General features: G+C 38.4%; 1 protein-coding gene across 3 annotated transcripts in view; it reads left to right on the plus strand.

Moving 5' to 3' along the window:
* PTPRN2 (protein tyrosine phosphatase receptor type N2) overlaps positions 1-25,813 on the plus strand; it is a 674,941-nt gene that overhangs the window by 263,808 nt on the left and 385,320 nt on the right. For all 3 annotated transcript variants that reach the window (XM_075746622.1, XM_075746624.1, XM_075746623.1), the window contains exons 7-9: positions 5,577-5,831; positions 7,269-7,309; positions 9,112-9,485. In XM_075746622.1, coding sequence (XP_075602737.1) covers positions 5,577-5,831; positions 7,269-7,309; positions 9,112-9,485 — 670 coding nt within the window. The remainder of the gene's footprint in view (positions 1-5,576; positions 5,832-7,268; positions 7,310-9,111; positions 9,486-25,813) is intronic.

Consider the following 25,813-nt stretch of genomic DNA (forward strand, 5'->3'; position numbering starts at 1 on the left):
TGGAAGTTGGAGCTGAGGGAGAAATCTGGTTTGCAGTACGGGCCCTGGGAAACACAGCTGAGCGTTCCTGATTCTGTTTAGAAGGGGTCAGTGGGAGAGTATAAAGGCTGTGCACAGGTACATGCATGTTTGAGTACATGTGCTACTTAAGTGATGTGCCACTGCAGTATCCATCTGCTTTTTGGTCTTTCTCCAACAATATTTTCTGATTTTAATAAATTCATAATAATTTCTTTAAATTACCCAAAGGTGTTTGTAAATAGAGGCACTGATATTTATTTGTGTATCAGCCTTATCCAATAATACGCAAATGATATACAAACATGGTCAAGTGCCATAATAAGTGGAAACATCCATATTTAGCATGGACACCTATTAACATCATATCAGTGACCTCATGAAGTTAGCAAGGTTCTTTATGTAGACCTCCATTTCACCAGGCTGCTATAGACATTTTGGTGACTGTTCCTCCTACTGCACTGAACACAGGATGCTTCTCATACTTGTTGGCTTTGGTTATCACCTTTGGTCCTTGACCAATCTATAAAGGGTTTATTTAATGAACCAGGAGGACCTGTAGTGAGCCTGTTAGTGTTACCTGGAGTAGGGCCTGTGACCACACTTTCTCATGTGATTCCCCACCCTGTTCCCCCATTTCCATTTATTTGAGATTGAGACTGCTTTGTTATTGACCATGAACCTGTGGAAGTAGACTGGAGAGATAAGACTTGGGAAGATAATAGATACAAAGAAAAGTCAGTTTGGAAAAAAATTGAATGGAATGGAAATGGGAAGGCTATATTGACTGCATGTTGTTGAGTATCTTAGTAGTTGGTCTCGACAGCTGGCTGTGAAACAAACGAAATAAACAAAAATCTAATAGTTTTACATGAATATAGCTCTTTTAAATATATATGTCCTGAAATATAATTCTCTTTTAAGATTTCTGTTCAAACATTGCTGTAATGGCTAGTCACTAGCTTAAATAAAATTTAACAGGCAAATGCAGATGCAAATTATTTTTCTGAGGCTCAAAATTTGCTTTCGTCTCGGGAACCTCAGGTTTTTTTCAGCCAGTTTTGACTTGAATCTGCTGCCGAATTCCTGTAATTCAAACTAGCTTTTTTATCATAAATGAATGAACATTGTTTGTACAACTTTTGCTCAGTGTTGCAATTGCTTTTATGCTGTTCCATTTGCTGGAATTTGCTTGAAACACCTTCCTATGCATTTTGCTATAAACTTCATAGTATTTCTAACCACTCTTTTGATGTATTTTAAGAATCTTAGTCCCATATTCAGAAAATAGATAAACTTTCAGGACTCTAAGTAACATTAGCACTGAGTAAATTTGAAAATATGAGAGTCTAAATTTTGAAAAAATAGTGCTACTAGGCCTGTGGTTTTGAATTTTTTTCATAAATCCAATTTCTAGGTAAGATGTTTCCTAATAGCTTGAAAATCACAGTAACTGAATGACATTCTTCTCAATGTGTTAGGGCTAGAAAGCAGGGGTTCTAAGTCAAGGGAGAAGAAATGTGGTTTCTGTTCTGAAGCTGAACAAATCAAAAATGCTTCAAAAATATTGTAGGAAAGTGAGTGAGTGATCCTAAAACAGCCAGTATCATTTAATAGTTAGGAAACTCATCTGCATTGTGGGAAATTAATGTTCAAGGCTCTAATCAGCTGGCTGTTTTGGGCATGTTCTCTCTTCTTTTGCCTAAAATTGAATATTAATGAATTATGTTTGTGTGACTTAGAAAACTTTCGTTCTTGGCACAGATGTTTTCTAAGGCCATTCCACATTTACAAGAGGTTTAGAAATGCAGAGGTGCCTTCTTGATCTGCACTAAAAATTATTATGATTATTTGTAAATATTATTCCACATGATTGCAAAAACCTTCAAAATCTCATTTATAGATTGTTAGCTGCTGCACGTCATGAGTTATTCATATCGATGGATAAATGGCAAAAACTCTTGAAAAAGAGAGTCCCTGAAGTCATCACAGTTTTCATTCTTTTGTAGAGGCACTGATGTCAGGTAATCAAATGGTGTTCCAAGAACACCTTTTCCTACTGTGATGTGCCTTGCAATATGTCTTTGTACATTTAGTAGAAAAGTTTTAGTTTTGATTTGGAACTGACATTTATTCTGTCTTGTCTTTGCTGGCTTTATTAGCTCTGCTTCAATAATTTAGGTTTTTCTGTCAGGTTATTGTCCGATAGTTCTATAAAACGTAAGAAGAGAAATGATACCTAAGCAGACACAAGGCTTCTGTGGTAATCTGACAGTGCTGATATTTCCTACAGCTTAATTTCCTGCATTGCTGCTATGTGTAACATTTTCTCCTAATGGCCATCTTCTAGGCAGCTATTGTGCTTCTTGAAAAAGTTTCTTGAATTCAGTGTGATCAAGTCTAGTGAAAACTTTTATTGCAGTTTGGATCAATTTGCTCTTGTAGATTACTTTTCTAAACAAAAGCATTTGGTCATTATGTTTTTACTATATTATTAAATTCATAACAGGGGATGGATACAGTACAATGAAATGTGGAAAGTATTCAAAATTTTCTGTGAGATTAAGTCTTTGGCTGTTGTTACTGGACACATCTGCTTTCCTGTACTAAGCACTCTGCTATTTCAGTATGGTACCATAATCTTTCTTGGCTGCCACAGTTTGAAGCAGCATCAGAGATTTAACCTATCATATTTACTAACAGTCACACTTAAGTGCCTTTAAAACTATGCTTTTGTATGTTAATTTCAAAAGTTCACTGCATACAACCTCAGCTGAATTTTATAATGAAATCAGGAGAATTATGTAATATTATCATGGTGGATTATTGGAAAGATGTATCCTTTTAACCTGGAAAAGTACAGCAAAGAACCACCTTCCCCATGTGTCAAACCCCTCTGACTCACAGTAAACCTACTATTTAAATGGCTTAAGTTGTCTTGGTTTATATTGACTAATTAGTTTAGAGAAAATGGCATTAGTTTAGTTGGTGAATTACGGGGCAGGTTGGAGGAAATTAATCTCTGCCTTGAGATGACATTGAGAAGCTGATGGTCAGCTACAGGCTCTAACCTCTTCAGCTAACACTGTGGGGTCCAAAACATGACAGACGTGTCCAAGGTCTTGGCCTCTTTTCCCAACAACAAATAATCCTTGATTCTTGTCTCTCTGTAAAATCACAGATGTTCTGCTGCCTCTTCCCTGGAGCAAAACAGTCCCTAACTACTACTTCTTCTTTCCCAGTCTCTATTTCTTTCTCCTTTGCTGTAAGAAGCAAACCCTTCTCTTTAGCCCCTTTTCTAGTAGAGTTTTCCCCTTTGCACACCTACATTTTAGTTCACCTTTATATTAGCCTAAAAGCTGACAGCAGTCCCTAAGTCTCGTTTATAGATGATGATGAACATGTCCAACCACAGAGCTTAACAGGGAGAATGTTACTTTAAGAAAAAAAGTTGGATGTTGCCTTCAAACTGCTTATAAATGTATTCATACATTCAATAGAGATTTAAGAGCAGTCCATAACTTCCTTTTCTTACACAATACTATCTATGCGAAAGAGTTTTCATGCCTCCATGCATATGCATATGTATGCTAAATTCCTGATCAGCATAGAATCATAGAATCATAGAATGGTTTGGGTTGCAGGGGACCTTAAAGATGATCTAGTTCCACCCCCCTGTCATGCGCAGGGACACCCTCCACTAGACCAGGTTGCTCAAAGCCCCATCCAACCTGGCCTTGAACGCTTCCAGGGATCCATCCACAATGTCTCTGGGCAACCTGTTCCAGTGCCTCACCACCCTCACAGCAGAGAATTTCTTCATAATATCTGATCTAAATCTCCCCTCTTTCAGCTTAAACCCATTCCCCCCTTGTCCTGTCACTCCATGCCTTTGTAAATAGTCCCTCTCCAGCTTTCCTGTAGGCCCCTTCAGGTACTGGCAGGCTGCTATAAGGTCGCCCTGGAGCCTTCTCTTCTCCAGGCTTAACAACCCCAACTCTCTCAGCCTGTCTTCACAGGAGAAGTACTCCAGCCCTCTCATCATCTTTGTGGGCTCCTCGACTCGGTCCAACAGCCTGATGTCTTTCTTGTAGTGGGGCCCCCAGAGCTGGACGCAGTACTCCAGGTGGGGTCTCACGAGAGCGTAGTAGAGGGGCAGGATCCCCTCCCTCGACCTGCTGGTCACTCTTCTTTTGATGCAGCCCAGGATACGGTTGGCTTTCTGGGCTGCAAGCGCACATTGACGGCTCATGTTGAACTTCTTGTCCACCAACAGCCCCCAGTCCTTCCCCTCAGAGAATCCATTCTCTGCCCAGCCTGTAGTTGTGCTTGGGATTGCCCCAACCCATGTGCAGGAATCTTGCACTTGGCTCTGTTGAACTTCATGCGGTCACACGGGCCCACCTCTCCAGCCTGTCAAGGTCCTTCTGGATGGCATCCCTTTCCTCCAGCCTGTCAACCACACCACACAGCTTGGTTGCTGAGTGTGCATTCAATCCCACTGTCCATATCACTGACAAATATGTTAAAGGAGGGAAGTCATAAAACAGCTTGGTGGGCATCTGGCAACCAGCCAAGGTTAACCTACCACAGCCATGATTGAAAATGGTTTCATTATGCTAGAGAAAACCCTACATTTAGTGTCTTGTACTCCAATGGACCTTAGGCTGAGTTTTGCAGAGTTGTACAGAATGGTGCTGAAGGATATACGCAGTCAGAAAAGTACTTTCTCTAAGAGCTGTTATATCTTCTAAATCACCTTTAATATCCATTGTCCTTGAATTTTCTCATCTTTTTTCACATCAAGGTTGGGTTTTTTTAGTGGTTGTTTGGTTCTTTTTTCTTCCCCAAAATATAAGTCCATTTGCTTTTCCTGACCTTGAATGTCATCTTAATATTTCTTTTCTCAAAGTTACTCATAAAACATTCATAGCTGACAAACCAAAATGGAAAAGTTCACTTTTGACAAAATATACATTTTCCAAGAGAAAACAATACAATTTAGAAGTTTTGTCCATTACATATCCGTGTATGTATTGGACATATATCCATATTCACTTCCAATTTTAGAGGAGCTTTTTAATTGAAAGACAACTATATTACTTTTTTCCAGAACTCTATAGAGCAGTCACCAAATAAACCTTATCTCTAATAAACAGTAGTGTTCTTTGTGCTCTCTTAGTGCAGCTAAAAAAAAGCTAAGCTATTGTAACACTTGTCTTCAATGTTTTCAGTTGGTTTAGACTAGGCAACAACACTCTTTGTGTAAAGAAAAGGTGACAATTCTATACCCCTCTCTCTAGGTCAACTTGCTGGGTTGTAGTGGCATTCACCCCCAGTGCCTGACACCAATTCACCTTGTCATAAACTCTAACATCCATTTATAATACTGTGTTCTCTGTAAAGATGGCAGCATGAATGTGTATGTGCTTTTTTGGAAGACAGACACTTTCCATGAAGGAAAAGATGTCTTTTAGGAAAAATGAAAGACACTGATACAAGCACATGTGCTTCATGTATGCAGCTAAATCTTGTGCTTATGTTGTTTTGTGATCCAGAGACGCTTATTAAAGATGTGCTGAAGGACCTAGAGAAACACCAGGTGAACGTGGAGAATCTCAGCTCGACAGAACTGGATGAGATCGCTGATACTATTGCCAATGCAATTCAAACTGTTGGCATTCAGGAAGAAATGGAACAAGGTGCTGGAAAAACTAGAGAAGACAAAACAGAAGCACAAATGAAGGAAGGAGTTGCTCAAGGAAGGGCAGAGATTCAGACTGGATTAATGGAAAACAGTGTTAACATACCAGGTATTAATTCTAAGAGTTACGTACAGCACAAGATAGCTACCCTAATTTTCCTTTATTGTTTCACATTAGTGCTAAACTTTTAAAAATCAGTTTTAAAGAGGACAGGAGGAAAATTTTCTCTATTTAGTTCTGGTGGACTTGGCAGTGCTAGGTTGATGGTTGGACTTGATGATCTTAATGCTTTTTTCGAACCTAAATGATTCTGTGTTTCTATGTTTTTCCCCCAAAGGCTGTAGAATTTTGGCTGTGATGTTTTCTTTTTACATCAGATACTTTATTTATCAAAAATGCATCTGCTTGTGAACCCTTGGTTTTCAAGCTTCACAAACAAGATAAACCTACACATCCAATTATATTGAAATACAAATTGCTTTATGCTGTGTGATCTAATTTCCCTTTCTTGAAAATGTGATGTTTAAGCAAAATGATAATGAAAAATGATTATATTCCAAGAAGGTATTTTGAAATATGTGGGGGAAAATTGTGTTTTACAGATAATCATTCTTTAATGTACCACAGTTACTTGCAAAAGAAAGTCTTAGACAGGTACGGGTAGAAAACTACTCATTCCCTTTCCTGCTTAGGGAAATAAGAGAGTTGTTATGGTTATTTGCTTCTGTCTGGACACGTACTTTCCTGGTGATGCAGATTCAGGAGATACAGTAATAGCCATTAGTGAGTTGATACCACAGTGGGACATAAGTTACCACATACCCATTCTCTATTTTAGGAATGTGATGATATCTAGGACACCAAAAACATATTATATGTGGCAAACAGTGATTTTAACTTACTGGTTTTTTTTCATGGTGATATATTGAAATGCTTAGTGGTTAGCGATATTCTGGTTACTTTAATTGCCAATTCTTTGTATAGATTAAAATGAGCAGACTTGAGGGTTTGTCCTGAATCATGCTGGGGGAGATGAATGAAATTCAGTTCATAAACCAAAAAGCCCGCATTGTTTGACTGAGGTTAATGATGTGACTGCATATCGTCAGTGTAGTTAAACTGTAACATGTTTTTGCTGCATGATATCTATAGAAATGTCTTTTTATTCCACGACAATGTGTATGAAGGGTGTATATGTTTCCTTTTTCTTTAATGTAAACGTCAGCTAGAACCATTGTATTGTTTTTTTCTTAGATATTGATAAACTGATATGAAGATTGGACACTTAATTAGCAAAATAACACTATTACATTGGCCCTTGAAGTACACTGTCTATTGATCTTGCATTAATTTGCTGTCGAAGTGGGGTTAGAATAATGATACTGAATTATAAAGTGCTCTTTACTCTGCCCTTTCAGCTTTGATGTCTTAATGTTTAAATTGCATGAAAAGGCCACCGCTACAAAGCAGTCTATAAGCGGTGTTTGTTTCATATGTGATGGTTTCCCTTCATAACTATGTATCTGTGCTTTTCATATCCTACAGACAATGGAGTGCGTGAAACCAGTGCCAAAACTGATAAAGAGGTAGAGTACCAGTATTTTAACAGCACAAGTATTCCATCTCAGAAGATCAGGTTTATGTGCAGCGAAGGTCAAAACCACACTTCTGAAACATAAGAATCATTTTGTGTCTTGAGTTGATATAATTCATTAGCACAGCATATGCATATTGTTGGTGATACTCTGAAATATTGAATGAATATTTATTTAAAACTTAAGCAAAACGAATGTGTGTTCAAGAAACAAAAATCAAGTCCTGCTATGCCTCTCTCTCAGTTGTAAATAGACAGAATTCATAACAGATCCCAAAGTTCAGAGAAATTCAGGCTTTCACTCTGGTTAGTAAATTTTGAGCGTTGAGATGTTCTATTGAAAACATCCTTCTTTCACCTTCCTTTGGCTCTTAGTTCTGGGGAATGTAAGCATCCTTGCTTAGATAATCTCTCTGGTTTTCAGAAGCAGATGAGCAAACATATTCCCTGTGATGGCACCTGTTTGTGGGAGGGTTCAAAATTCCCTGTTTCATATAATCTGCCATTCTTTACCATTAATTCTTCCAAAGTGCTGAATATCAGAGATATTTCAAAAGCTCTAGGCATTACATCTCGTACTCTAGGTGGTAACATCAAATTTGGGTTTCTAATCCAGATTGGTTTTTACAATATTCCTCATGAGCTTTGAATCATATCCTTTATACTTATGTCCTATATTCACCCATTTTTGAGGTATATTCATCTTTCTTTTTTGGGTTGCATGGAGCAGAAAAATCTCAAAGAAATATTTTTAAAAACTGCCGTGAAACTTCTCCTACTATATACTCTATCAAAAGCTAACACTGCAGGACTCATAAATGGACAAACCCTCTTGTGTTCACATCTCTTTAGTGGCTACCATTCTACTAAGCAAGGAAAACAGACAAGTGGACAAATTGGCAGGAGTTTAAACCACCCACATGAAATTCTTCAGAGAATGAAGCGTTGCATTCACATTAGATTTACAGAGGATCCCATGTATAGATTTCTTAGTGACAGTGTGAATAGGGGATGTGACAGAAAAGAATATATTGTGACACAGAGCACAAAGTTCCCATTAGCCATCATCTCCTCCCAAATGTTTGGCTGAAATAAACTTACTTGATGGAACTAGGTAACGAATTGTTCCAGGCGTGTGGTTTGAATTTCCTCATTTGTTTATTGTTTTGATTTATTAGACAGACTTTTCCTGTGACAATATATTTATTTAGCTTAGTGGATCACTCACAGTTGGTTACAATTTCTAGAGGTAAATAAGTGAAATATAATTTGTCACATAATAGCTCTTCCCTTTCCTGCATTATGACTTGTGACACTGCATGATTCCAGTCCTAAAACTTAAGCATATTGATGGATAGTTCTGTTATTTCTTCTTTTCATTAGTGTATTTAACAACAAAGGTTTTTTTATCAATACTTAAACACACAGATACATAAAAATGAACACTATGAAAATGCCATCAGCATTTTCTTCTAGCTGTTCAAGACAGAGAAAAGGCTATCCAGATTCTGTGATGTTTGAAGAAAAAACTAACTGTTAAGCATAGAATTTCTTCACCCTTATTAAAAATTTGAAAAATACATTGGCATAATTTAATGTTATTTTATTATTACTGAATGGACATTATGTTCTTACATAATCTTGCAGCATTTAGAAATTAAGAAAATGACCGTATGGCATTTGTATGAATAGATTCTACTGTATCAATAAGAGTTTGAAATATTATATCCAGCTTTGGCTCAGTATAACATTCCTGTGTTTAGTTTTAAAAATAATAATATTGTTTTAATACAGGAGAAGGCTGAAAAACTGCTTAACTTCTTGAATGAGAATGCATTACCCGAAAATATGCCTAAAGACCTTATACCTGAAGAATCTACTAAGGCAGAAACCAAGAAATCTGAAGACACTGACTCTTCTTCCTCAGAAGAAATAAATGCTGGTGTGGAAAATGTAAAAAGTGAGACTTTCTCAAGGGAACTGACAGCTGCAAAGAACAGCGAATCTGACTCCAAAGACCCAAGTGAGACCCGCTACTGGATTCACAACGCTTTAATGCAGGATGGAAACTCCTATGAAGAGCCTCAGAAAAATGTGGGACAAGGCTTACAACTTGAAGTGAAGTCTTCTGAGGAGAAAGAATACGGCTATATTGTGACAGTGAAAGAGTAAGTACAGCAGCCAATTTTAATGGCATTTTTAACTGGAGAAAAGATAAAGTCATTGCACCTAATGAAATATGAATGTACAAGAGGAAAATGCCACAGGCCTGATTTTTAATACATCTGAAACTGTTTGGAACCTGTCCAGTACTTTGATGAAAATACGAGAAAACAGTTCCATTTTCTTACAGTTGCCTTTCCTCCAATGCGGAAGATATTTAGTTTGTAGGTCTTTTACTTAGACCTCTCTCTATCTTCTCATGTTCCAGTGACCTTCCAATATGTCAGTAAGTGTGCTTGTGGTTAGGATGTGGGCTTTAAATATTTGACTTGAAAGTAGCCTAAATATCAATGCCTGAGTCATTCTTTCAAAAAATGACACACAGTAATAAAGCACAATATTTTCTCTGTGGTTTCATTTTGATCTGAAAGTAACACATATAGGAATCCAAACACCACATATGCAGCTAGTTTACAAAGAAAGACCTAATGATTTCAGGTCATGTCACTAATGAATTTGACATTTAATACTATACTTTCAAAAGACAGCTTTCTTCCCTTAGTGATACACAGTTTATTATAGGAACATTTGGGAGTTTAGAATGATGTGGGCACTTTTATCTCCTTTTTCCCCCTGTGAGAACAATGTTATATTTGCTTAGCAATCCCGACTCATCTTCTGTGAGAAATTAGGAATTTCTAGGATGGCCTTACAAATGTCTACCCAGCATTATAGAGAAACTGAGACAGAACTTCTGTAGCATGGATTGATTCTTTTTTATTAATGGAATCGAAGGCAGTAGGATTGTGAAGGATTCTTGGTTTTACCACACCGTGTTGCTTTGAAATGGCTGGGTATCAGATGACGGCTTCTTGTTTGCCTTCTCCCAGGGGCTACACTTGAGAAAGATGGGATCACAAAGAAAGGATGCTATTTGGGGGGGAAAGACATTTTATACGGTGCATAGAGGGACAGACAGAAGAGAGGAGAGTGAAAACTGAGACTCAGCAGCCTGCAAACGTCAGAGACAGACAGAGACAGACAGAGACTTCTCAGAAAGTAGGGAACAAACACCCACTCCTCAGACATAATGGAAGGAATATATTTCATAAGAACTCAGAGGTTACCCTGCAGAAAATAAAAGTTACTTAGTTACTGGAATGAGAGATGCTGAAGGAAAGGGCTGACCTTGTGAGGACATAGTGGGGACGAGAGTTATGATAACAGATCCTTGCATTGCTCTCATGTCCCATTCTGAGTTTTATTTTTACCATTTTAGTGTTAAATTTTCTTTGCTTTCTAAAGAAACCCACCTGTAGAGTATAGAAAAGACCTTTCAGAAGTTTTGGAGTACTTGCTTTGAGGAAAGTCCCAAATGATTTGAAGTCCTCATACTTCTGTAACTTGTCTGTGTGTCAATGACCAATGTTAATCACTATTTAATGACCAAGTGCTTTGGATTTAATTAACCAGTTTTAAACTGCTTTTGCAATTACACTTTCCAATTGTTTTCCTGTAACGCTCATTTTTGTTGGCTGGTTCCTGTAGCAGGCTCACTATTCTCAAGAGCCGACTCCAGGAGAAAGCCAGTCATTAGAAAGCAATAAGTTTTTTGTCTAGGTCGTACCTTAGTCCTTCAGGCAGGCTACATTTCTGTTTGCTTTTTGCCAAGGGGGCACTCAGGAGTCTCCTTCTGCGTTTTTGAAACCAGTCTACCAGAAAATGATGGGATACCCTAGTTTAACCACACCTCTTGGTTTCTGCCTGTGGATGCTATGCAAAGCAGTAGAATCTAGTTTTTCCCCAGCTCAGTGCTACTTCCCCCAGGCCTCTTAACTCACATCAGTCTGGAAGGCGCCTTTATATCCAACAATATCTTAATGACATCATTTCCCTTGACCATCCAAACTTATTTGGCTCATAAATTCTCTAAAAGCTTAGAGCTTTCACAGTTCTATGTAAGGGGAGACGTTCTGACTTTCAGTCTTCACAGCAAGTAGATTCTTCACTGTGTCATCTTATCTGGTTTTCTTCCAAGCTAGTCCCCTGCTGATGGGTTTTCTCCAAATTCTGTCTATTATTGTTCAATAAAACTTGCTGAATAGGGTCGTTTGTCCAAAGATTCGTGGTCCTAGAGGACTCCATATACACAAATATAATTTAGCATAGATTTGTTCAGCTTCTTTTTATTTTCAGTACTAGAAAGACAAAAAGTACTTTTCTTATATACTAATTATTACAGTTTTAGTAACTTTTGGGCAAGATGCTTTTAGATAAACATTGGGATGTTGTTAAAAATGCTCAGAAATAATGAGAAAAAAAATTTGCAAGGAGTTAGATGAAACTACTTCAAATGGTTTGAAATCAAAAAATACATTTATCAAAACAATTTTAGTTTTTAATGGTAACCAGCTCACTACCTAAAGCATGTGCTATCTGTATTCAGAAAACTTAACTGATAACTCCTCACTACATTCTTAGCAATTTGAGTACTATTAGATGTCATCTTCTCCAAAGTCACTGCAGAGAAAAAGAGAATAAACTTCCATGCTTGTTTTCAGATTCTAGTCTAGAATGAGTTAACTGTTAACGATAGTTAGCTGATTGAGTTGAACTAAAGTAAAATTCCTTTTGTGCCAGGATTATGTCGTATTCTCACTGCAGCAAACAGATTTTGGTTCAGGATTCTTAGCCAGTACCATAACTGTTCAGTGATTTGACCCTCATCAGCATTTCAACTCAAAAATACACTGAATTAATATTTGTTGTTGTTGTTAAGTTGTTTGTTTTGAATAGGTCTATCTGAAATAAGAGTAAAATGAAGACCCCATATTTTGCACAACAAAATTTATATATTCTGGAATTTTATAAGAATAACAAAACCTGTTCAGGAAATTCCACGTGCTAAAAATTGACTTGTCCACTCCACAGGAACAGTGAAACACTTTCTACAGCAATTGAGGGATCTGTTATGTACTAGTATTTCCCACAACCATTTCTTTAGTACATAATCTGGCCTTAGAGAGCAATTGGATCAGTGTAGTCGAGAGTTTCAGTAAGGACTTATTTTCATGAATGTTGCTGTAATTGCATTTTTTCTTATAGAATCACAGAATGGTTTGGGTTGGAAGGGACCTTAAAGATCATCTAGTTCCAACCTCCTGCCATGGGCAGGGACACCCTCCGCTAGACCAGGTTGCCCAAAGCCCCATCCAACCTGGCCTTGAACACTTCCAGGGATGGGGCATCCACAGCTTCTCTGGGCAACCTGTTCCAGTGCCTCACCACCCTCACAGCAGAGAATTTCTTTCTAACATCTAATCTAAATCGACCCTCCTTTAGCTTAAACCCATTCCCCCTTGTCCTGTCACTCCATGCCCTTGTAAACAGTCCCTCTCCAGCTTTCCTGTAGTACCCCTTTAGGTACTGGCAGGCTGCTCTGAGGTCTCCCCAGAGCTTCCTCTTCTCCAGACTGAACAGCCCCAACTCTCTCAGCCTGTCCTCATAGGAGAGGTGCTCCAGCCCTCTGATCATTTCTTGCGGGAGAGAGGATAGAGAAAGGGGTGTTTGTTAACTATCACTGCAAAGAAGAGAAATTTTAATGTCATTTAAGGAACATTTCTTTAGTAGACTTCTTGCATCATTAAGTTTTTGTACTAAAAATCTTACTGGCTGTTTGCAGTAAATAAATAGTATTAATAAATGGCTTAGGTGCATGCTGCAGATTTATGTATAACTGTACATGCATGTTATATTCATACAGTGGAGTAAAGGGACTGGAACTATTCCTAGTCAGATCTTTAATCTATGTCAGTCTAAAATCACTCCTGTTTGAGAGGTGATTGTAGTCTGTAAGTACTCAAGAAATTGATTTCACAACTTATCTTGGATATTTTGTGTTTAGATCTTTATGCTTTTTTTAAAGTTCTCAATTTTAAGTAGAGAGGAAGCTGGACCTAAGGGTAAGCATGAAATATATCTTTCTAACAACATGAGTGTTAGTCAAATTCATAAGTGAAGTATCTTTCTTGCAGCAAGTAGCACATTTAAGATTATAAACCTAAAATTATGATTTAGGTGGGGTTTCTTAGCCCACTCTTAACTTTTGCACACAAAATTAAATATCAAAAATAAACCATGAGAGGTACTTATTTATTTTCCAATACTACTATGTATGTTTTTCTTCTTCCTCCATAAACCAATAGCTCATCATTTCAACCCATCAATTTTTATTGGCCACTTTTTTTTTTTTTTTTTTTTTTTTTTTTGAGCAGCAGAGCTTCATTTTTAAAGCTGAAACAGTGGTCTTTTGGTGAGAAAGGGAAGTAGTCCAACATATTTGTACACTGGGGATAATAGCTTGAGTTCTTTTCACCTTCTGATCCGAAAATGGAACTGAAAAGATTATACTCGGTGGTATAGTTGACAGATGTCAGGGGTGATCCATTCACTATTAGATTCTCAGGCTTCCATGGCTTTGCAAGTGTGACCCAAGGAGATATTAAGACTGCTTCAGTGAACTCCTAAGATGCCAGCTTTTAATTGTGCCACAAAGCAAAGATAAACATTTCCATGTAATACTTGAAGAAAAGATTTGTGATAGTTTAAAGACTTGTCAAAACGGCAGTCTGATTGTCAATGGCAAGAACAATAGGTCACTCCTGCTGCGTTTGTTGAGTGACCTTTCAGATGGTTGGAGCAGTGCAATCCATACCAATCCATAATATCCATCAGCGCTAAGCTTCGGAATGAATTGACAGTTTCAGTGTAGAAAATTGTCCAGCAAATCCTCTACTGTGCTGCTTCAGCACTTTATTATGCTGAGAAACCAATCAAATTGGGTGATTTACTTTGTTTACTCTTTTCTCCTTCAAAAAAATTGGTATTCTACCACTGTAGGATTTCTGTGAAAGAGGTTTGTTTCTTTCTAGTGTAACTGCTTTGAACTGTTTCTACTAATTTTAGCTCTGAAATTCTAAAGTTATCTTATAAAACAAAGTTATCTACAGAATGTTATTTTGATTTGTTTGCTACTTTGGCCGTAATTATTAAATACCTTTCCTTTATAGTGGGGAAACATCAGTGTGAGCTCTGATATCAGAGAAGTCTTTGGACCAAAGAACTCTTCCTATTTTCTGAACTTCTAGTTCTTCAAGTATGAAAACCTTTTATTTAGTTGCAAATAATGCCAACGCTACAGTTTGTCTGGCAGGATATGCTCTAAGCTGAGGGCCAAGATCCCTCAATCAAAATATTTAAACAATGTTTAGTGTCCTTAGTCCCTCATGAGGAAACCCAAAGCCTGACTTTCCAGAACATGTAGTTCTTACCACCTCCAGTACAACAAAACGCAAGCTGCTGCATGCTCAGGAGCTTAAATACTCATTCTGGTGTCCAATTTCTTAAATATGAGACTTGGTAGTTAGATTTAAATGCACTAAGAAAAGATCCTCATTTGAGACTAGAAAGTTTGTCCTTTACACTGCTTATCATAGTCTTTCGAGCTTTTAAGGCAAGTCTCACTTTTCTGAAGCCATGCTTGGACACCCAACGCAGAGGAACCCATCCTGTTTAGTCATTTATCATAATGCAAGTGCTTGAAGTTTTCCGTATAAATCCAAGATCACAGACAGCTCACAGCAGCTGTGTTAGCTTGTGAGCCAATTTCTGACGTTGTTGTATTAGTCAATTCCTGGATATTTGGTGTTTTGTCACATCTTAACTCTCAATTCCAGACTGTCTATGTAAAATTATGTAGGCTGTAAATCTGTTCACAACATGTTGACTTAATTGGATCATACATGCATTTCTGTGCTTTTAATTTGAGGTAGCTGGTATTCTGCTCAGATGCTGCGAAAAAGCTGAAAATGGATCTTGCGTTCATGGTATAAAATTGCTATGGAATATGATTAGTCTGACCCATTGAACATGTTGAAGGGTTAGGTTAATTCCAAATGCTTGATATTATTTCTTCACCTTTACCAAGGTGATAAATGATACTGCTTTGCATATAATGATTACTTTCTGCAGGATGGTGTTCAGGTTAGGACTCTAAATCTGGGTAACACAGAAGTCATGGTTTATTCCCCAAGTTTACTGTTTTCCTGGCAAGTCATTAAAGCATTGTATTTTTATAATCTTCATTATTTGCTTCCCCTACCAGGTTAAAATATTTGGTGCATTTTAATTGCATTTAAAAATGAAATTTAAAATAAATAGAAGAAAACCAATCACAATATCTACAGCAATGAAACAGGGTTGATAGGTTTTATTTTTCTTTGTTACTGGAAGGTCTTGATGTTTCTTAGAAGCTGAGCTTTTGTATTCTATATGACTCTTCAGCTCTTTTTTAGAAAATAAAAACGAAATGTTCTTGTCCTTTAATACATATATACAAACAGAAACACTGATTTGACCTTCTCTGCGTATCTCAATGTCCTCTTTGTAATTGTTATTCTACCTGCAAGCGCGCTTTATCAAGGCAAAAAGGATTTGTGCATATTCTTCACTTAACTTCTACAACTAGCTTTAAAAAACTAAAAGAAATTATAACATACATAAACCAGAAAAACTCTTGCTACTAAAGTCTGTTAAAATCAGCAAGGAACAGCATTGCTCACATTAAAAAAAAGGTTAAATGTAAAATTTTTATCCCTCACTTTGTCACTTTCCCTAGCAGCCTCTGCCCTTGTATAAGTAAGTTTCATAAATGGCCATCATTGATTTTAAAGCCAGAAGTTTTGTTTCTGTTAGCATAGCTTGACTCCCTGCCTAAATAACCAGATGGCAAATACCTGCCTATGAATTTATCCAGTAGAGACAATTCTGTCATTGTGTCTCAGTGCCATAAGTGGTGGAGAGACGTAATTCTAGAATCTTCCTTGGCTAAGTTTTCACGTGTAATTATTCACACTCCCTAGAGTTTTCTAGACATAAAATAATTTTTCTCTCTTTAGTCCTCCAGACTCCTTGTGATACGTAGAAAGTGACAGTGATCGTATCCCCCACATTATTGCTTCAGCGCCTTAATTCTGATATTATATATCCCATAGGAAAATGGTATTTCGTACATCTTATTCTTGAACAAGAAAATAAGAGGAAAACAGCAGTTACTGTAGCTTTGCCATAGAGAACAATATTTATTGTATTTTTATTTCAATAGGAGAGTTCAGCTTTGAATATTTTGAATTTCTTCTTATCTGTTGTATGTGCAGGGATAAGATGATTGTCTGTTGTACTTCTGTTTCCCTTAGCTTTTGTGTTTCCAAAATCTGTTGAAATATATTATCCTGGAATATGATTCTCACCTGCTGATGTAGATCATTTTACAAGAGAAGTTTGCTTCCAAGGGTCCATCTTTCCCTCCTTTTAAGACTTCACTTCCCCAGATGTTTTCCTCTGCTTTCTATCAGGACTAGCTCTGCATTTTTACTTCTAGAGGAACATCCAGAGCAAAACTTTGAATTGATGTAGCCGGTGACCAGCCAATCCGTCACACTAGCAACGGTAACGGCAAGGAATCACTCCGGTCACTTGAATTGATGCAAGGCAATGGGTAATTGTAGGAGTGCGCCTGGAGTCCCCAGCAGTGCCCCAAGGACTAGCTCACATTTGTATCTCTCCACGTAGCTGAACAGATGTGGCTGTTGGCCTAGTTTCCCAGAACAGACACTCCCAGGCATCCCACCTCTGTCTTTCCATGCCTTCAGTGCTGCATCAGCATCCCTTTGTCGGGTCTTTCAGGAGAGCAGCGGATGCAGGTACTCCACAACCGCTCTGTGAGCAGGTTCAGGTTACTCTGCTGTCTCCAGGCTACAGACCTTGAGTTGCTGAGGCTGCACATTACTTATCCAGGAACTAGGGGTGGGGCTGTGAGCTGTGCTTTGTTTTTATAAACAGTGGTAGTCATTAAACCTCTGAGATGCTGCAATATCTCACAATACCATACGGTCAATACTTTAGGTGTATCACAGTGTTTTTCAGGTAATTACCATGTAGTTCATTATAAAAGAGTGATGAATTTTAAGCTTTTGAAATGAGTGAGAAGGAGAAAGCCAAAAATCAGGATTCCTGGAAATGCAGCAAACTGAATCATAATGCAGTTTATTATCTACCAGTACTTTTCATCAGTGCTGTTCTGTCCAGTCCTGGGAAGCTTAGATATAAAAATGCCACCATTTAATTTTCATGCCTGAAAATTTTTTGCAATTTCTTAACTCGAATAACACGTACACAATGTAAACGCTTGACCACTACAAATTAGAATGAATAATTTTAATTTCACTCTAAATCATTATTTCACACAAATGAATTTTTATAAGTAGAAAGTCAGTGAGGACTCATTCAGAACGGAGAGAATAAATTGGAACAGAGAAAATATTTTGATTTTTCTTTCAAATAGATATTCTGGCTTTCCACTGGCAATTGTTTGAAGAAGGTATGCCACAATCTAAAGACTAGGTATATCTGCTATAGAAATAAAATTAGAGTTAGTTTCTTAATAGCGTGGAAAATGTTTTTTATAAAAAGTCAGGTTTAAAACCTTTAAAGTTTGGATCTCTTACAGAAATTTTTGTGTTTCTTTAACTTCTTTCTTTTAACACTAGGTTGTTGGATATTCTTTGTCATTTTTAATTTAAACAATTTGCATTATAAATTGGTCCAGGCTTTAAGCTGCCTTGAAGGAAGAAGGAAGATATGAAGGAAGGGAAAGAATGAAAAGTCGGAAGTGCATTAAAATGTGTATCATCAGTTGTCTTCAATCTCATTTCTTAATTACTTCTATGAAGGACTAATTTGATGTGAAAGAACAGCTTTGTATTTTCAAGGCTTTTTTGCATCAGAGTCGGGGTTCGTGGCAGGTGGACTCCAGCGCTGTTTCTAACATTCAGCTTAAAAGGCATTAGGGAGTACTCTGGTGGGGTCCACTTCAGTCTCAGAAAGGAGGATATCACAATTACAGCACTGATTATTGCTAGTATTTCCATGCTTCTGCTAGGGACAAAGCATCTGTATGAATTTGTTGCTATTAACACAGCTGGAGGCACTGTGTGTTTGAAGTAATGCAAGTACAGGCTGGCACAGTGTCACACTTCCATTATAACTCTAGAGAGCTGATCCTTCTCGACTTCTCTATATCACTCTCATGTTTCCATGATGTCGTTATCTCCTCTGACCTTCATAGCCTGACCACTGCCATTGATTTTTACCAAGTGTCATCTGTGTTACAAATTGGTCTGGACTTGAATCTGGCTGTATTAAGAGGTTTAAATTCACACTTACTGGGAAAAGAGGGAAAAAATTACGGAAAGTGGGAATTTGCTGAGCTGTCAAAACATAAGTAAGCTTAAAAAGGTTTTATGGCTAATAAAGCCTTTGAGGAAACAAGCATAGAAAAATGAAACTGGACTCCAATGCAATAAAATTGCAGTGTCCTTAAAATGATTACAGTGACAGTGCTGTGAAGTCAGGCAGCTCTCAAACAATCCGGTGAGTAGCTTTGTGCCCAGAAGTTATTTGGTTGCTTTCACGAATCCTGAATAAATGTGAACCATTTAAAAAAAATAATCATTATTTAAACTCAATTTAAGGCACAGACCACGTTCAAACCAAATTAAATCCATTTAGTGCTGAACTACATTCCTTCTCTAAGTCTTTACTGGGGATGTGGGCTTCAAGATGTATGAAACTACACTGAAACACGTACAAAAGACTCAAACTCAGACAGACAAGGAAGGCTGTTGTAACGCCATGGACTTGAAGCATCAGTGCCCAGGACTTTCATTATAGATTATCGGATGAGTTATTCTCGGGGGCACTTTCAGACAAGAGAAATAAATGCAATTTTGGCATCTAAATGTTTTTTTTAGGCTTGGTAGGCTCAGCAAGAATTTAATGGAAACACTATAAATTACTTTGATATTAAAACATTCCCAGTAGTCCTTGCTATGCCACTTACCTCCTCTGTGACCTGAAGCAAACTTCTCTAATGTCTCCATTGTATGGATAATATGCATCTCTCTTGTGATGAGTGAGACTTTCCTTGTGTCTAGTAAAAGAGAAGTAGGAGTTGAAGAAGATTCAATAGCTTGCTACTGGTCGTTGCCAACCTGATGAGAATGGGAGAGTCATGTCACTGTGTTACTATGTCTTCTCTGACGTGCCGTATGCTACCTAAGGTGGCAGGAGCACTTACTCCTTCCATGGGGCACGTGTAGCTGGCACCATACACCATTTATTCCTTCCTCAGACAAATGCGACGTCTTCGCTCCGGATTGCAGGGTGCGTGATTCAGATGTTGGTAGCTGGCAGCTAAATCAGCCAGGTTTGGTAAGTGACCTTTCAGGTCAGAGAAGAGTGGTGTTGGTGTACTAGAAAGTACCGTGAAGCCAAATTACAGGAGACAGTGGGAAGAGGGGAGTGAAAATCTCTTGAGGAACCTTGCTAAAGCTATGTCTGTTTATTTTGATGGTATCAGCAGCTCTTCCATAGTTCAGTTACTACTGACATTTGCACACAAAGAGATTCACATCCTTCTATTTCATACTTCAGTAATTGAGTTTCCCATTATGTTGCTTGTTAAAATATTTACTAATCTTAGCAGGAAAAATAAATAAATAAATACGAGTAAAGAGAAAAGGAAAAAAAAAAAAAAACCCTGTGTCCTTTAAATAAAAGCTTTCCTCGTATTGTTTTCAGCTTTTCTGAGCTGAAGAAGTGCTGTGATCACAGACTCTGAGACCATATCAATGATAAGCTACTATTCATATTTTAAATCTTAGCTATTTATATCTGAAGGCCCCTGAGCCTTGGCCAGGAGGCAGTGTCAGGGACCCTCTCTTCTCCTTCACAGCACCACCACGCCTGGAAGACCCTCAGGAGTGAAGCACCTTCTGATGAGATACATCAGACTCTTCCAGGAGACAAGCTGCTGTTGCAGCAAAACCGCAAGTTGTACCTACCCTTCAAATCAACAGGAGATAAATGGGATGCTCTTCATACTGATTTTAAGGAGAGTGAGTCACAGAGCAAGGGCCAGGGTGTCACTGCAGATTAAGAACTGGTTATGAGATAGGAGAGAAAGATTCGTCATGAACTGCTGCTTCTCAGCGTGTAGAGAGATTAGTGGTACCCCATGGGCAAATTGTCTCTGTTAGGAAGAACTATGGAGGATTTAGAAAAATTCCAGATGGATTTAAATACATTGAGGGATTAAGAAGCACAATGGTAGATGAAATTCAGCTGGAATAAGTGTGACAGAATATAGACATTAACAAAAATAGTCCTTTTGGGGAAGAAAAAAAAAAAAAAAGAAAAGATATTCTGAAAACTCCTCATGGTCTGGGCTCCGAGGCTGTGGAAAATTTCGAAGAAAAGATTTGTTGTGTTTAGATATATGAATCCTGCCCTTGGTATGGTAGCATGTATTTTCAGACTTCAAAATTTAAGAGAAGGCATGCAAATCCTGAAGTAGGTGCCCCATTTCCCTGCCATGTATTTCTAAAACAGAAGCTAGTCTAATATATATCACTGAGGTCAAGAGTTCAGCAGGAGATTTTTTAAAAGAGAGAGATTTTTATAAATAATTAGCATATACATAATCACATTAACTAATTGTTGTAGAATTATACATTAATCTTATTTATTTATTTTCAGAAGGAGTATTCTTGCTTCTGGGTATGAGGCACAAGGGACTGATTTCTGATCTCTGTCTGTCCTTTGCCTAGGCTGGAGTGCAGGGGGTGCGTGTGGAAATAGAGTGCACGGCTCAGATTGTCGCCCCAATCTAGAAACACAAAGTTCATGTGTTTCATGAAGTTCATGTAAGGATAAGAAGGCACCCTTCTTGTATCTGACCACTGGAGTCTGATACTGAATCAGTTAGAATGTGGTCTTTTTGTGTGTAATATTCTCATTTATTTGGTCAGGTGTCCCTAGTACTCTGGGGATAGAACATGGATGTTTTGCTACTTTTTGACCGGGCTTTGGGCAGCTGCCTGAATACTGGCAATTTCATAGCAACCCCCACACCTTTTAAGTTTTTCCTCAGGGAAACTTAACTGCTTAATTACTTTTTTAACATCTTTCTTGATTTTCAGCAGTGTGAATACAAGACCAAAAAAAAATTAAAGAACTATTGGTTTTTGTCTGTCACAGCACTGTTTTTCCCAGAGCAGACTGTTCCTTCAGTAGTCCTTACAGAGATGTATCTCAGCTAACCACTTCTCTTGCCCTCCTTCAGAACTTTTCTAGAATTATCTCGGATTTTATTTTATTTCTTAAGTCTTATTTTTGGACTCTCCTTATTTACTGCTGGCTTAAGAAAATCAGGCAGTAGCATGTCTGAGATGGTTTAAAATAACCTCCAGTCTTCTGCGGGTGACTACTGCTGAGAACTGACTCAAGGTCTGGGGTTAGTCTGTACTGCTGGGGATGTGCTCCCTTCAGCAATTGCTCTTCTCACTCCTCCTTGATCCCAGCAGCAGGAACTGGAAATTGCTTTCCCCCTCTTTACCCTTTTCTCTTGACTGCTTTTAGCAGGCAGAGCAGTCATAGCTGGTATGCGCCAGCCCCTTGCCAACGGAGAGGCAGCGCTCAAGTCCTGGCATTCCAGCTCTTCCGCTTCTCCTTGGCAGGCAATGCAGTGAGAGTGGAGATACGGTGTGAAAGGAATCAGGCCTGAGACTGGCCCATGAAGCTGGGTGGTTAAAAGTGCTGAAGCTACTATCACCTGTTCAAAGAGATCCCCTCTACTGGATTTAATCTTTTTCATTCGTTAGAGCTAATAATAAGCAAACAGGCTGTTCCTAGCATATCTGTAAGCCATTTTAAAGAAGCTTTGCAACACCTCCATACACCTCAGGGTCTCATTGCTTAGCCTGAACCCTGTGACAAATATACCTGCTCTTTTCCAGGCATGGAGGGAGGATGGCAGCTTGTGCTGGAGCTGGCCGGGCTGCTCCCCCCACCTCCCCATCAGCAGGGAGTTTGCCTGCAGTCTGGTCGATGCCCATGCTGCTGCCAAATGGTTTTAGCAGCTAGAGAAAACTACTCCTCAGCCTTGTTCATCCTAAAGTTGACCTCTTTATTTGACTCTCTAAAGCATTCCATATGGTATTCCAGACCCATATTTCTGAACTTTGATTATGCTTTTTTAAGGTTTAGCTTTTTATCTACAGTACTAAGGAGACTGTGCTGCACATTAAGAAAGTGATACTGTTATAGACTGTTGCCTTGTCAATGAGGGGAAGCCAATTTGATGTCAAGGCACAGAGACATTATTGAAAAATAGCCAGGTGGAACTTTCTTAAATATTTCTTTTAAACTATGGAATGCATCTTTCTTAAAATTCAGTGTTTAAAAAAACTAGAGGAAAATAATATATCTAAGAGCAGTACTAAAAAAAAAAAAAAGAAAATCTTCAACATGAAAGAAGCTCCTATGTGTGCCTACTAAGTGGATGACTGTTAAAAAATTTTAGGTATAAACACTCAAAACAAATACAGAGTTAGGGAGGACCAGCAAAGTTGGCTTTGTCAGCTCAAGGCTTAGATTAGCTTCTAGAGTAAAATACCACCACTAGAAGACACTGATCTTCAGTGAACTCATGCAGGCAATTGTCAGACTAGGTCTTCTAGTAGATTACTTTTGCTAACATGTGGATCTGTGGGGTAAAGAGCCAACTCAGAAAGAATCTTAAGGTTCTAACCCAACACTTTCACCTGCAGGGTGTAATCTGCATGTACCTCTCACTGATTAATAAAAGTTGGTTACTAAAATTAAATTCTTCAACAGATTTAGTCCATTCAGCTTCTATTTTCAAGAGCGCTGGGTCTTGTTATCCATGTGGTTAATACATTTTCCCTTTCAGGCACATTTCTAGGTTTAAAGCTGAAATGTGGTTATTTCAGAGTTTAAGGTGAAACTCAGACTGCCTCATTTAGGTGCCAAACTTAGAGCTGCTGGGTGCTGCACATCTTCACCAAGGATGGGGATGTCATCCACTTCATTTGGCATCATTGAGCTCCCCAAGAGACAAGTGAAGATGTACCCACACAGGGAGTTAGGCACCTTCTTTCTCCTTTCCTCCACTGATTACAAGGGACTTTTGGAGACTCCAGAAGGCAGCCCAGACTGCAAGGTATCTCCTTGTTTCACTTACACATACCAAACAAGTAGGATATTCTGGGATTGAGTGTGTCTAGTGCTCCTCTGCTGAAAGGCACCATGTGTAGTATCTTCTGCCTGTCTTCTGCTTTTTACTGCAGGGGTTAGAAAGTGAAGCAGGAGATGGAAGAGATCTTACTGAAGTTAGTCTGAGCAGTTTTAACTCCCACATCCTAGGAGAGTGCTCTAGGTACCATCCCAGAGTGATAGCACTGTCCGTCATCCTCTTGATGGCCCAGTGGTTCATCTTCAGGCATAAAAGCAACAGAGGAAGATAGACAATATGCAAGAGAGAACATGACTCTTAACTTGCAGCACTCGGGAGGAAGGAAGACTGCTGGTCCAAACTTAGTTTTTGAGCATGCGTGCATTTTACATTAGTGAATACTGAAAGTGTTTTTGAAGTAAACATTAGTCTAAATAAAAAAATATCTCCTCCCCAAAAGTCCTAGGTGCTGGATTCGGGTTCTGCCTTCCTCTGGTTGAGATGTGGATTCAATACTATTCAAGCTGAAGACCAGTGTAGCCAAACTTTTGAACCGTCTCCAGGGAAAACAGGTGGTGTGGAGATGCCACTGTGCTTCAGTTTGGATAGCAGAAGAGAGCCTGAGTGTGAGTGGCATTTACCTCCCCAGAAAATGCACTTTCTGATACTGTCAGGAGGACTGTATTTAAGCACTCAGGAGGCTTTCAGGCTGTAGAGAAATGCCTCACAATTTTAGTGCATTGCTCAGCACTCTTAAAAATGGGGAAACTGGCCTTCATTGCCTGTGTCCCAATTTAAGCAAATTTTAGGTGGATTGAACCCTACCTTACTTAAGATTTCACTGGAGATTAGACTGACATTTAGGTTTAAGGAGTGCAATTCCCAATGTCAAGCCTATTTCTGTACTGTAGATTATTCTTCATTTTTGCAGAAAATGATTCAATTGAACTAATCTGACAGGGCTGACTGGATGTCCATTATAGTGCTGCATTACAATTGCTAAACAGAGTATTGGAAGGGCACTAGGTACAGTCTGGTAAAGACAATACATAATTTGAATGACGGCACTAAGGGAGCATTTCAGAGTTCAGTAAGTGGGTTTCCGAAGACACTTGGCAATTGGGAGGAGGAAAAGCAAATGAGAGCAACTGCTTGGGAGACTGACATAACCTCAGCGTAACATTGAGCTACATGTTGCTCTCCTTGGGCTGGGAGCAGGCTTGGCAAATGCTAGCAATCAAGCCATCTGTATAACTGGATCCAATTTTTCACTACCAAAATGGATCAATTTATGGGATTGTTTTGACAGGCATGTTGGGAAATACAGAACATATAGTTTTCATCATTGTTTACTTCTGGTTTTCCTCTTGTTCCCTTTGACATTGCCCACTGGCTTTTATTAGAGTTTGAGCTCCACTTAACTCGGAAAGCAGAGCTGACCATGCTGCCAGCATTGCTCCCCGCAGAACTCCTCCTGTTCCTTCATTTACATGTTTCCTTCTTGTTCTTTAACCAGAAGGGGAACCTTTGAACTATGAATGCATAAATCATTAGGTCCAGGTCAAAAATAGACAATCCATTATTCAAAGTGATTGTTCTAACTCATCAGATTTGTAGTTTATCTTGGGAATTTCTTGGAAATGTGGCATTCATTTGTAGCATTGTTTGGATAATTGCAGCATGAAGCTGAACTGGTCTTGAGATCAGCATCCAATATTCAGCACTACTTTTGTTGGAATGGTCTAATTGGCCACTCATGAGGCATGTCTGCTCCATAAGACTCTTGCCTCCTACTCCGTTTGCCAACAGCAGGCATTTAGCAAGACTACTAACTTACCAGTGAGGGAGAAGTTATCTTCACCTGGATCCAGGTGCTCTAAACCCAGTCATATCCTCTGTGCTGAAGAAGTTTGGAACAACATTTGGTCGGGGAATAAGGGAAGTTTTTATTATAACTAAAAGTTAATTTTCGGTTTGTATGATCTTTACGACTACAGCATCTTCTCCATATTTGGTAGGGAGAAATATATATATAGCCTTTAGGGACAGCCAATAGTTCTGCTTTTTCTATTCTTAGATCTAGAAGGTATGCAAGTCAAATAATAATAGTATTTTATATAACAATACTAGGCATCTGACAAAGAAACTTGGTATCATTGTCTTCATTTTAAAGATGGTAAA

This window comes from Balearica regulorum, chromosome 2 (assembly GCF_011004875.1).
Source record: "Balearica regulorum gibbericeps isolate bBalReg1 chromosome 2, bBalReg1.pri, whole genome shotgun sequence".
Taxonomy (NCBI): Eukaryota; Metazoa; Chordata; class Aves; order Gruiformes; family Gruidae; genus Balearica; species Balearica regulorum.